Here is a 13,047-nt window from a genome sequence, read left to right on the forward strand (position 1 = left end):
TCCTAACTCCCATGCCCCTATCTCTAACCCTAACCCAAACTTCTTAGCCTTGAACACACTAACCATAAAAGCTAACCCCCGCCCTCATACTAACAACTAACCTAAACCTAAACCCTCAGCCCCTCATACTGAACAAGCTAACAACTAACAGTAAACCTAACTCACCGCTTACCTCATCTAACTCTAACGCTAACCAAACTTAACTCTAACCTTTGACCCCACACTAACCTAAAGCTAACCCGCCCCCCCTCATTACTAACAACTAACAGCTAAGCCTCACAGCCAAACCCTCATTCCAAATCCTAACCCAAACTTACTCTAAAACCTTGACCCCAACATAACCTAAACCTCACCCGCCCCTCATACTAACAACTAAAACTAAACAGATAAACCTAACTCCAGCTTCCTCATCTCTAATCTAACCCTAAATCCAAGACTACTCTAAACCTTGACCACACAACCTAAACACCTAACCCGCCCCCCCTAATACTAACAACTAACCTAAGCCTCACCCAACCCTCATCCTAACCCAAACTTACTGCTAACCTTGACCCCAACATTAACCTAAACCAACACCCGCCCCTCATACAAAACAACTAACCTAAGCCTCACCCCAGCCTCATCCTAAACCCAATTAACTCTAACTCTTGACCCCACATAACCTAAGCCTCACGCCCAAGCCCTCATCCTAACCCTAACCAAACCTGCCTTAACCCCAACACTAACGCACCTAACCGGCAGCAGATCCTCATACCCTGCGGGCAGGGACGACTCACCTTGCCGGCCGTGAGTGGAAGTAGTGCGCGCTCGACAGGGCGAGGACCGCGCTCGGCATCTGCCCGCGACTTCTCGACGAGCACGCGATGAGAGAGATCCATCTTTCTCGATCGATCGTCGCGTATTCTCCTCCGTCAGGGCGATGATGTCGTCGTCCTCCTCCTCGTCGTCGTCCGATCACCACTCCACAGACTGCGGCGGCGAAGAGAAAGGGAGGAGAGGGGTGGAGATGCGAGGAGAGATCGATTAGCGCACACGAGAGATCCTATTAATACTATACTCCAAATTGAGATTCTTGGCTGCCGTTGCTCTACATACACTCTACAGACTTACCGACGTGACTTCCCTCGAGACTTCTCTTCATGCTAATTCTCGTCCACGTTCAAAGCGAAAATGAATAATCCGTTCGTGTGCATGACAGGGCAGTTTAACATACGACACATATAAAGCTAAGTGAATAGTCAGTCAATGTGAGAGACCCCGAGTATATGTGTAGCCACCTTCAAAAGCTAAATAGATAACCAGTTATGTGAAGAAACTTAGGCCCATGAGACCACCTCAAAGCTACATCAATAGTCTTGCAAAACGACACGGGCTGCTTACGAGAGATGTTTTAATACTACAAGAGTAGCCCATGTATGTACATAGACATGGGTCATACAACAGAACATGTTTAATACTACAAGAGTCAGCCATGTAATGTACAAGACACTGGGTGCATACACAGACAGGTGTTTAATACTACAAATAGCCATGTATGTACACCAGACATGGGTGCATACACAGACATGTTTTATATACTACAGAGTAGCCATGTATGTACAAGACATGGTGCATACACAGACATGTTTTAATCTGACAAGAGTAGCCAATCGTATTACAAAGAATGGAGTGCATACACAGACATGTTTGACATACTACAAGAGTAGCCATGTATGTACAAGACATGTCATACATACAGACATGTTTAATACTACAAAGCAGCCATGTATGTACAAGACATCGGTTGCATACACAGACATGTTTAATACTACAAAGAGTAGGCCATGTATGTACAAGACATGGTGCATACACAGACATGTTAATACTACAGAGAGTAAGTCCATGGTATGTACAGGACATGGGTGGCATACACAGACATGTTTAATACTACAAGAGTAAGCCATGTATGTACAGGGACATGGGCGCATACACAGACATGTTAATACTACAAGAAAGTACCATGTATGTAAAGACATGGGTGGCATGACACAGAACATGTTTAATACTACAGAGAGTAGCCATGTATCGTACAAGAACATGGTGCAATTACACAGACCATGTTTAATACTACAAAGGAGTAGCCATGTATGTACAAGAACAATGGGCATACACAGACATGTTAATACTACAAGAGTACCCATGTATCGTACAAAGACATGGGTGCAATAACACAGACATGTTTAACTATACAAGAGTAGCCAATGTATTAAAGACATGGGTGCATACACAGACATGTTAAAAACTACACTGAATAATCGTGTCACCATGTGTATGAGAAACTATGCACAGCATTTTTAAACCTCTAACGATACGGTGGCGCGTGCGTGCGCGAAACGACTCGGTGCTTACGTATTCGTGCCTTGGTGCGAGTAGAAGCTCGATCATCGCGAGATGGCGCGCTGCGGTTGAGAAACTCGCACATCTCGCCACACCATCTTCGCGATGTCGAGGAAGAAGACGAAAACTCGGCGAGATGCTTGCCTGTTGCGGCTTGCAGTGGTGGGCGCTCCGTGCGAGATCTGCAGGCAGCGCACCGTCGTCACGACGACGGCGGGACAAGCGGAGCTTGTATAGCAATTAGTTGTTGACTGACACCGTCGAACACAAGAGGTTTCTGACATTGGGCCAGTTATTCAGAGTCTCAGTGACTAGCATGTTTTTTTGAGAAGGGGAGGGTAAATGATTAATTGTGATGTTATGGACAGTGTTATAAATGCAATTAACTGAATCAATTATTTAAAGATCGTTACGTAGTCTCATGGAGAACAAAAATAATATTGAAGGTGGTATTGAGTATGGTACGTCACAGAAAGGTATTCGAACTGCATAAGCTCAAATGTAGCTTGGATGGGAAATGTGAAATCCAACTTACCAAAGACAGAAGCATTTTTACAAAACGTTTAGCGCAGGACAAGTTGCCCATATCTCCCTCTTACCATCGTCTAGTCCTCTGAAAAAAGAACCATCACCGTTTTTATCGCCCTACCTGTCGAATTACAATACACTACCTATCACATAGATTATCTGAAACAAGTAACACTATGCTACATATACTTGTATTTAAGAACACATTAAATATTAAGAAACTCATTTTGCACATCACAATACATACTTGCAGAAACTTAAATATAACCAGAGATGCAGAAAATCGTTGTGGCGACGATATCAAGAATCGGCAAGACCGACTTGGCACATGGATTTACGGAAGCTGTCATCATGCGGCATCGTCACTTACGTGTACGAACATACACAACGGTTGCAACGTAACCTGCCACTTTTAAGATAGTGAGCATGGTGACTCGGCCGCAACTCTGGTTTGATCACAATGAATGCACAACCTGTGAAACATCTGCGGATAGAGAGATAGAGAACAGTAAATCAAGTCCTACTCATTCTCTTACATCTCTCCTTCTCCTCTCCCTTTCTATTCCCATCGTATCTTTACCCTCCATCCCTCTCTCATCACCCACTAATTCCTGTCTCTAGTGTGCTTACTTCTGTTGTATATATTGCAACCCCGCAAGTCCTTTCTCTCACGGAGCAAAAAGAACAATCAAATTAATACTTTAGCCTAGTCTTTCAACGCACACACACCAGTACTGATGCTTCCTTGCAAATTTTCAGAACGCATCTTAACGAAATTTTCTGTGAGAATTTGCTTTTACCTCAATTACTCGCAGAGCCATCGTTGTGAACATGTCATATCCAATATGCACATTCGTGTCGGCGCAAATTTCCAGCGAGACGTTGACAACTTGCCGAAAAGATTGCCGACGAAGAAGAGATACATCACGTAACCTGTCTGACTACTTGATTGGAACTTTATTAGTATCTGCACTGCCACACTGGTCGTCTGGCATATGTCTCCAGGAACCACTGGCAATAGACACCAAATGGCATAAACTCTCAAGATCCCATAAACAACTGCATCAGCGTTCAACAACTAATGCCGGTTCTACTTGAATCTAAACGTGTCGATAAATGCCCATTAGTATGGCTCCAGTGCTCGTACGAATTATCCATTCAATGTGAATAATTAGAGGGATTAAACTGAACTAAAACCCCTTATGACAGCGTTAATCAGTGTGCACAAGCAACAATTATTGTATGTAGAATCTGTATGTTACATGCAACTCTCTGCTCTAACGTTTACTCTGCTAACGATTTAATCTAATTGTAGCGCTTTGTTCACATTGTGTTTGTTGCCAAATCACGTGATGTTCATCTTTGTGGGTTGAGTCAGATTCAAGGTAGATCTTACTTAAATGAAGGCAATTGAGTTAGACTTGCACCAGCTTTAATAGCCCCAAATATCCAGACAACGGCCTTTCTATTGACATTATATCGAGAACAGAACAGCACACGGGTGATGCTAGCATGGATGGGATGACTGTGACACCTACCTCGCATGATTCATGACTATAGCACTTAACACTGTTTTGTGAGAAGCTCGATTCCACTGGCAGCAAATGGGTCGGCTAAAACACACGAAATGAACTAAGTCAGCAACATGTGATTAGCAACAAGGGCACCTCCGATTCACCAACAAGAGCAGGGCTAAAATATGGCACGACTATAATATCATAATGATATTGAATACTGAACTTGAATATAGAAATATTGAAAATAGAAATATTGATAATAGAATTGAATTCGAATAAACTATTGACACTGCTCTACATTCAATCATGATGGCATGTGAACACATCCATGTTAATTCCATTTTCAATAATTCATGGTAGCAGTCGGTCCATCATTTCTGCAAGTCTGCTACTTCCATAATTTGATGTCACGACATATAGACTGAAATCAAATTTAATAGTGTTACAATAAACTAGTTGGTGCTTAGATTAAATTCTGGGAGTGTATTTGACATTAGGATATCAGAGTAATCTAGTTGTGATTTTCAACATAATTGTATCATATGTTTGTAGCAATAATTGTCAGCATTTTTAAATTGTAATTGTAACAACCATGTGTTTTGCTATTCATTTCAAATCTGTTTAACAAACCTTTTGCCTTTGAATGGAGCAAGAGTCTCTAGTAACAAACGATGTGCCTGAGCTGACAAGACATCATGAGACCTTCACTGGGGTCAGAAGAGTCATGCGGTAAATACGCACATAGCTGCCACATAAACCTGGTAACAAGAAGCAGCAAAATACTGAAACCATCCCCTGAAAAACAGTTTACACTTGTATGTTGTTATTCATATACTCTATCTTATGAAATATAAGGGATCGGGCATTTTCCTTGTTTGACGCTTTATTTATCAAATTAACAGACATATTCCCTAGTAATTCAGAAAAGATAACTACTCAATATCAAATATAGCTTTAATAAAAAAAGAAATTAACTACCCAAAGTATGTGTGATCGAAGATTGTTTTTATCCTGCAAGAACTGTGTGTTGTCCTGGCAGATCCACTGGCAACGAGAAAACATGCTAAGTCACTTATGTATAACTAAATACTATATTATTGTTGCACACTAAAAATTATGTGCGATGAAATGAGCAAAACATACGCAGTAATTTAGAAAGGCAGTAACAATGATATGGTAAATTAAAAGTAACAAATTGTAAGCAATTCTACTTATTAAAATAAAATTTATTTCTAGAATGAAGTTGTTCTTACTACTAATCTCGTTGGCGAATAACAATGGTTTACAAGGGTTAAATTCTTTTTTTTTTTTTTATTTTAAATTTTTACAACCCACTTGTGAAAGCTCTTCGGAGAAGGTCAAAAGGTTGGCAGAGTGACTGGCTTCTCTGATAGAGGCTATTCTGATGGCCTCTTGTTGTCGCATCGCTCAATAGAACAACATGTAGGCAACTGTTGTCTGTAGGCAACATGAAAATACATGTTAGAAATTCCCCCTCCACGTTCACGTGGCATTAATTTATAGAAATAACTTCCCCGAAACATTTCTAACACAAAGTTACTATCAGGAACATGATAAAGTGAAAAAAAAATTGCCTGTCCATTAAAAACGTGCAATAATTGCAGCCTTCAGAATACATCACAACATCATCTCTGTTCATTCAAATCCCCAACGCGTTCATAGTAATGCAAATAACATGAACAGTTACATTGCTTCGATGACGAAAATTTGAAGTTCGATTGAAAAAAAGATGTGGATAATTCTAGCCGAAGCTTTCACGTTGACCTCCGCTCTTAGCCCTCACCAATACGAATATCTAGTTTCATTCCGAACGCAAAACGAGTTACGAGCCAGGAAAAAAATTCTGGTTCATAATCGCAACGACTCACCTTTTCAAACGAAAAGTCCTGAACTTGTCATTCACGGATCATCACGTCTTGCTCTGTGGAAACAGCCAATCCGTAGGCATTATGACTACCAGCACCGAAGCGTCTGCCATTTAAGCACGATTGCAAAGATTCACATCATCGCATTCACCGCACACTCACAAATCTGCAACGCCGGCGAATATACATCGCTGTGCTATAACGGAAACAATGAACGTTTAACCACTTTCAATCATTTCCGAAAGTGCAACACTTATTTTATAAAACTACCTGACATTACAGGAACGTGATTACTAACAAGGTAACGAGATGGCCTGACAAGGTAAACAGGTTTTTTTTCTTCTGCCACACCAACTTTTTCTAAGAAGAATTAACTGCGTAATTAATCGGGTTGTGAGCCGAGGTATAGTCAAGAAGTTGATGGCCTTGCCTGCATGATCACTACAGGAATAGATGGAAACTACATGTTTTTGCTAACTTACAGTTCATTTCGCCGCCAAAAGCACTCGGGGAGAGCAATCTGAGGCAGTGATCGAAGGCTGTCACCTGAGCATATTGAATAGATACCTGCGCAGGTAAGAGAAACAGGTGATGAGAATACACGGTGAAGAGATACACAGATATGAATACACAGACATTATCATATTCGCACACAATAGAGTAAACACTCAACATAGTGGTTTGTATACTTGTTTTTACCACTGGTGAAGTGAAGAATACTGCTGTAGCTATTTTGAGAGCCCTAAGCCTAGAATGCGACATGTATGTAATTAATGTAGTGTGAGAATTAAAACCAACACCGAATTGCACTCTTCGAATATCTTCTATGAAAGGATGGCATTCATTACAATAGTAAATATATTATATCAGGAAGTGAGTAAAAATCACACCTGATAATATGCATATATAAAGAGAGAGAGAGAGAGAGAAAAGAGAGAGAGAGAAGGACAGAGAGACAGTAGAGACAGAGAGACGAGAGACGAAGAGAGAGAGAGAGAGAGAGAGAGAGAGAGAGAAGAGAACACAGAGAGAGACAGAGAGATAGAGAGACGAGAGACAGAGAGAGAGAGAGAGAGCGAGAGAGAGAGAGACTAGAGAGAGAGAGAGAAAGGAGAGAGAGAGGAGAGAAGGGAGAGGGAGAGAAAGAAAGAGAAGAGGGAGAGTAGAGAGAGAGAGAGATCATCAACCACTTGTCCTGGTTGGCACATATCCGGTCCCGGATGAAGCTGAGTAGTGACGCGACCCTCACCGTGGCGCGAGTGTGCACTGTCATTCCAATGAGGTCATACTCGTAGCTCTCCACCTCACCACCTGCTGTCCAAACGAACCAGACATAACATACAAGCATCGTGTCAAGGGGGAATGACAAGAACCATGGCCACCGGTTGACCCCAACGCGTCAATTCTTCGGCATCATGCGCCGGTCGGAACTGTCCCATATTCCCACCCGACACGTCTCGATCAAATACTTGAATATATTTGTATATATATATATATATATATATCATATATATATATATATATATAAATGTGCATGTATGTATATATCAATATATAATATATATATATATATATTGATATGGGCCGCTTAGCTGTTGGCATTAGGTTAACGTGAGTGGAACAACAACTGAAACAAACCTAGGGCGCAAGGTCAATTACTGAAAGACGACATGTACTCCTTGCAAATATCATCGAACACGGGTCACGGTACCATTTTCAAATAATGAAACCCTGCCGAATACATATACAACAACAGGTGTATGCACACGCACACGTGCACGCAACGCACAGCACGAACTGCGCACCGACAAACCACGCACAGCAGACGCACGCCATCGCAACACACACCACACACGGGGACACACACACACACCGCACACCACATGTTATATATCCCTCAGCAGTCTCACAAAACGCCAGCTGTCTGTTGTGCACGCGTGCCGCGGCGACGCGCGACTCACGGCCTCATCGCTGGCCGTGCCCATGAGGCCTGGTCCTCGGTGTATCCCGCGGTCATGTCGAGCATGCAGTGGGGAAGCCTGAAAGTGTGTGTTCACCTTCTCCTTCATTCATCGTGATCATGTTGAAGAGGTAGCGCATTGTGTTGCAGCAGTAGGATGCGATGGCACTTCTTGAAGCACGCTCCTGCATGTGTAATCACACACGTTAGGGAAGGAGCGCGCGCTCACCCCCCCCCCCCCCCCCCGCGAGCGCGACTCACGCACGCATCTTTAGCTCTTATTACTGTCTCTACCGGAATGATTTTCTTTTAGATATAATGTCACAGCTTCAAGTAAACAATGAGCTTGGCGCATCATGGGTTACAATCCGAGGGGTGAACATGTACATTACATGTAAATAAAAACAAAAAAAAAAAAAAAATTATTCATGTACATAATGGTGGCATTACATGTAACTATTAACAATGCGCATTCTGCTCGAGGGAGCCGCTATTTTTTTAAATAATCATCATTGATTAAATAATAAATAAAATTTTAATAATTTATGCTAAGTAGTTATTAAAAAATTTTAATTGAAATAATTATCGAATAGAATGTATTCGTGGATAATTACATACAATTGTGTTTATAAATGAAATAAATATGATATTTGTTCTACAATGAAATCGTTAATTGTGTGCTGTGCTAATGGTTGTATATTTATTGAAACTAACGCATTATCACATCTGCTGGGTGGCAGTACTATATGCCAAGAACGCAACACCATTATGGTTATCTATGAAGTGGTGGTGGGGGGGGGTCAAAGAGGCAGAGTGTACACCCAAAATCTTTTTGTTCAAGATATTCACTGGTAGCAAATGTCAATACTCTAGCATCCATTAATATTCTACACGTTTGCAGTTGGAAACCTATTCACCACGAATCACTCTCGACTCTTAAGACAGCGACAATGGATTTTGCGCCCAGGACACAGCAGAAGACACTAGACAGAGCTCTGCCGTTTTCCAGCCTCGGACTTCTTACTGCAACTGCGAAGCAAAGTGTACATGTTTGTCGCCTCGTAAAGTATCCTTCACTGTGACTCATGCCAGCGGATTCCTGCAAGTAGGCAAACGCCATCAGAACTTGTAATTCTCAGTATGTCTATATCAGAGCAGAATGTATTTTAACACAAAAAATCAATCAAGAATTGAACAGAAATCTTTTGCTTTGTGCAGAATTATGTTGGCCTTCACTGACACAGCCAAGCTAAAATATTCGGCAGATATCAATATACGATCAAAATGAATGTGTTGATGATTTACAAGTATCAAATATGGGAAATCAAATGGAAATGGGATGAATAAGATTCATTATTTGGTTTACATAAATGAAATAAGTATAAATAAAGTAAATATAAGTAAACTCAGCATAAAGCGTTCTTCAATCTGACACTTGACATCTAACACAGTAGAATCCTCTTCTGTTTTGCTAAACTGAAGGGCAGTCCTGTGTGGATAGTGCAACATCTTGTATTATACACACACATTACTACATGTGGCTGGCATTTGGCAGAGATGACATAATTGCACTCCTAATGGTATTCACCAAGAAAATACTTTCTTATGATTAAAATTACATCTTAAGCTGGCCTGGTTGTAGAGTGCATAACATCGAGGAATAGTTCTTAATTCCCTTCACAACAAATATGATTGTCACATGCATCTGCACACGTGATTAAATCATCATATTTTTGCAATCGCCAGGAGACCAAGTATCAAGATTTTTAAATAGAGCTTACAATGATATCCACGTTATTCGTTTATCACTCCACTGAATAAATTCTTCATTAGTTCCTTCTGGCAAAAGTATGCATAACCATAATATGTAACATCTGCAACACGAGTATTAGAAAAATGTAAACACGGCGGTGCCTACTATGCTAAGGGTGGCTAATTAGGGTTTAGGTATCTACTGTTATACACTAATATAAAGGGAGTATGCAATGTTATGTGAATACCATTACATATTAGCCCTAACGGATAGTGTAATATTACATAGTACTGGTGACGACATTATATCTACGAGACATTGTGCTATTAGTATTAACATTTTTACGTGCGTAATGTCTATGGAACAGCTTGAACCTAACATAGGCCCACTACGTTGGTATTGTGTTAGGAGATGGTGGTGAATACAATGCAACGGGTCGTCTGGTAATGCAACAGAGCTGTGCGATGTTGTCGGCTACTCACCAGCTGATGGCGACATCTCTCAAACTTGCTCACTAGATGCCAGTGAAGAACTCAGTCATGTGCCTTCTGCTTCCTCCTGTGTTTCCAAGTGCTGATTGTCGCATCGTGGTACACCTTACAGAAGTTCTTCGGTTGTACACCTTTCGTTCACTGTCCTGAAAGTTCCACGCCAGAGATTAGTTTCTTTTTTGAAACAGCATAGCACATTTTAGGCATTGGATATGATATTCCTTTTACTGCTGTTGTTTTGGTTTTGTTTGTTGTGTTGTTGTTTTTTTAGTTTTTTTTTCAACCGATATATGAATACATTATAATTTCATTGATCACAGTGGGCTTAATAATAGTGTGGTGAAAACACCATTCGATATGCTGGCAGAACCATAATGATATTAGACTTCATGACAATATCCTGATTTCTAAACCTACAATCAAGCAGGGTTATGGTTTATATCCTAAAGTAAAAAAAATATGATGGTTCACGTCTTATATATAACGATGAAAACAAATTATAAATGCATATTTTTAATACAACTTATTATATAACACATACATGTTACATGCTCGCAGAGGTATGCACTCTCCGTGAGTGCCCTCTGTCTAGTTATACGTGTTATACATGACAAAAAATTTCCACATACCAGTAAATAAGCGAACATTCTCTGCAACTCTCGCAGTGTTTCCTCATGTTTTCCTTCCTTAGAAACCTATTCAAAACATCATGCTTATCAGTACTTTTATATAGTACGAATGTGCAAAACGTACACACCAGTTTCCGAACATCGTCTTTTAAAGAACACCGATTAAGTTATCTAACTGCGTTCAGGCGATCCCAAACCAAGAGTAACGAAATGATAAATCACTTATGCCAGTACACACTCAACATGTGAAAAAAAAAACGGAAAAAAAACAATAACTTGACTCTTGACGTGTTCTCAAACATGATCTGTCTGCTGCGAGTACGTACGTCGATGTAAACAAACCGCTCGAGTGAATGAGCGCGAGCGAGCGCGCAGCATCCTTACCCTCGCTGCTAACACGGAAGCCCTCGCCTCCGGCATCATGAACAGCTGCTGTATCGACGACGCCATGTAGCAGGTGGCGCCCAGGTTCTGCAGGCCGACGTAGCCACACTGCGATCGCTCGCCGTCGCGCGGCCACATGTCCCACGGGTACGGCGCATGCGCGGCTGACGTGCGAGAGAGCGAGAGAGAGAGAGTGAGATGAGCGAATGTCTCATTTCAGTATAAAATGTGTTTCGCCTACGGCCGTCAAAGTGCGTATGCTTAGATGAAGGATGTCCAACTAGTACGGTATGTTTACACGGTTTCTCGAGCTGACCTTGACTAAATATCAACATCAAATATGCTTTTTACACATTAATTATGTAATCTTACAAATTAATTAACAAAAATTCTTAAATTTACAAGTTGGTTTAAGAACCTGCATACTGCATAAATGGTAACCATATTTGATTTGGAAACACATGCTCAGCAAATTTTTTTTCAGTAAAATAATTAAATAAATAAATAAATGATAAGTTACCTTGGGTGTGCTGCACAAGCACCTTACTGTGCAAGAACTCATAGTTGGACACTGAACCTTTAACTAACTCCACGAGAAGATCGAACGCACACGAACGTGACGTCTGGGTTTTGCACTTTGGTAGATGGCGCTGTTTCAGCGTAGGTAGCGCAAAGAGACACTCGAAGACCACTGCGATGAATTCCTGTTTAGAGCCAGACACGTTACAGTAAAGATATGATAAGGCGTTGATGTGTATGTATATATGTTGCATCAGGACATGTAGGCGTTGTTTCGAAAAAATTAACAGGTGCATTAACTATTTATAGTTGTTGTGCCACAGGCTCCAGATTTACATACTTCTACACACGTACGAGTGGAAATATGTGCCTAGTTAGATCATAGAACCTCTGCAACTATGTATGTTATGATGTGATGACAGTTCACTATGATGTAACAGTAGAACCGCCGCTTCATCACAATAGCCACATCATCACAGCGGCGGCACAATAGTTGCTCTGATTTCACAACGATTACCACGACGTGACAATGAATGCCACGGTGTAACAATGCTTGCCACGACGTGACAACGCTTGCCAGGATGTGACAATGCTTGCCAGGACGTGAACGTTTGCCACGACGTAACAACGCTTGCCAGGATGTGACAATGCTTGCCAGGACGTGACAACGCTTGCCAGGATGTGACAATGCTTGCCAGGACGTGAACGTTTGCCACGACGTAACAACGCCTGCCAGGATGTGACAATGCTTGCCACGACGTGACAACGCTTGCCACGACATAAAAACATGCCACGTCGGCTGTGCTTGCCTTGATCTCGGGCGAGAACTTGTAGGGCGGGTTGTGCTTCATTGCGGCCGTGCAGAGCTGCAAGAGTCCGATGAGGCCGTCGTCCTCACCGCTGCGCCGCTCCAGCTGCTCACGCGCTTCCACGCACGCTGCCAGCTGCTGCACCATGCTGTCCAGCTCTAGCACCGCGCTCTGCAGACAGCACAGACACGGTAG

At 41.7% G+C, this 13,047-nt stretch overlaps 1 protein-coding gene across 1 annotated transcript in view; it reads right to left on the reverse strand.

The window, feature by feature from the left end:
* The window catches only part of LOC106807872 (ubiquitin carboxyl-terminal hydrolase 34-like), a 71,435-nt gene that overhangs the window by 39,123 nt on the left and 19,265 nt on the right, over positions 1–13,047 (reverse strand). Inside the window, 4 exon segments of the mRNA XM_014810367.1 lie at positions 11,141–11,206; positions 11,525–11,688; positions 12,045–12,228; positions 12,853–13,023. Coding sequence (XP_014665853.1) covers positions 11,141–11,206; positions 11,525–11,688; positions 12,045–12,228; positions 12,853–13,023 — 585 coding nt within the window.

This window comes from Priapulus caudatus, unplaced genomic scaffold (genome assembly GCF_000485595.1).
Source record: "Priapulus caudatus unplaced genomic scaffold, Priapulus_caudatus-5.0.1 Scaffold12, whole genome shotgun sequence".
Lineage (NCBI taxonomy): Eukaryota > Metazoa > Priapulida > Priapulimorpha > Priapulimorphida > Priapulidae > Priapulus > Priapulus caudatus.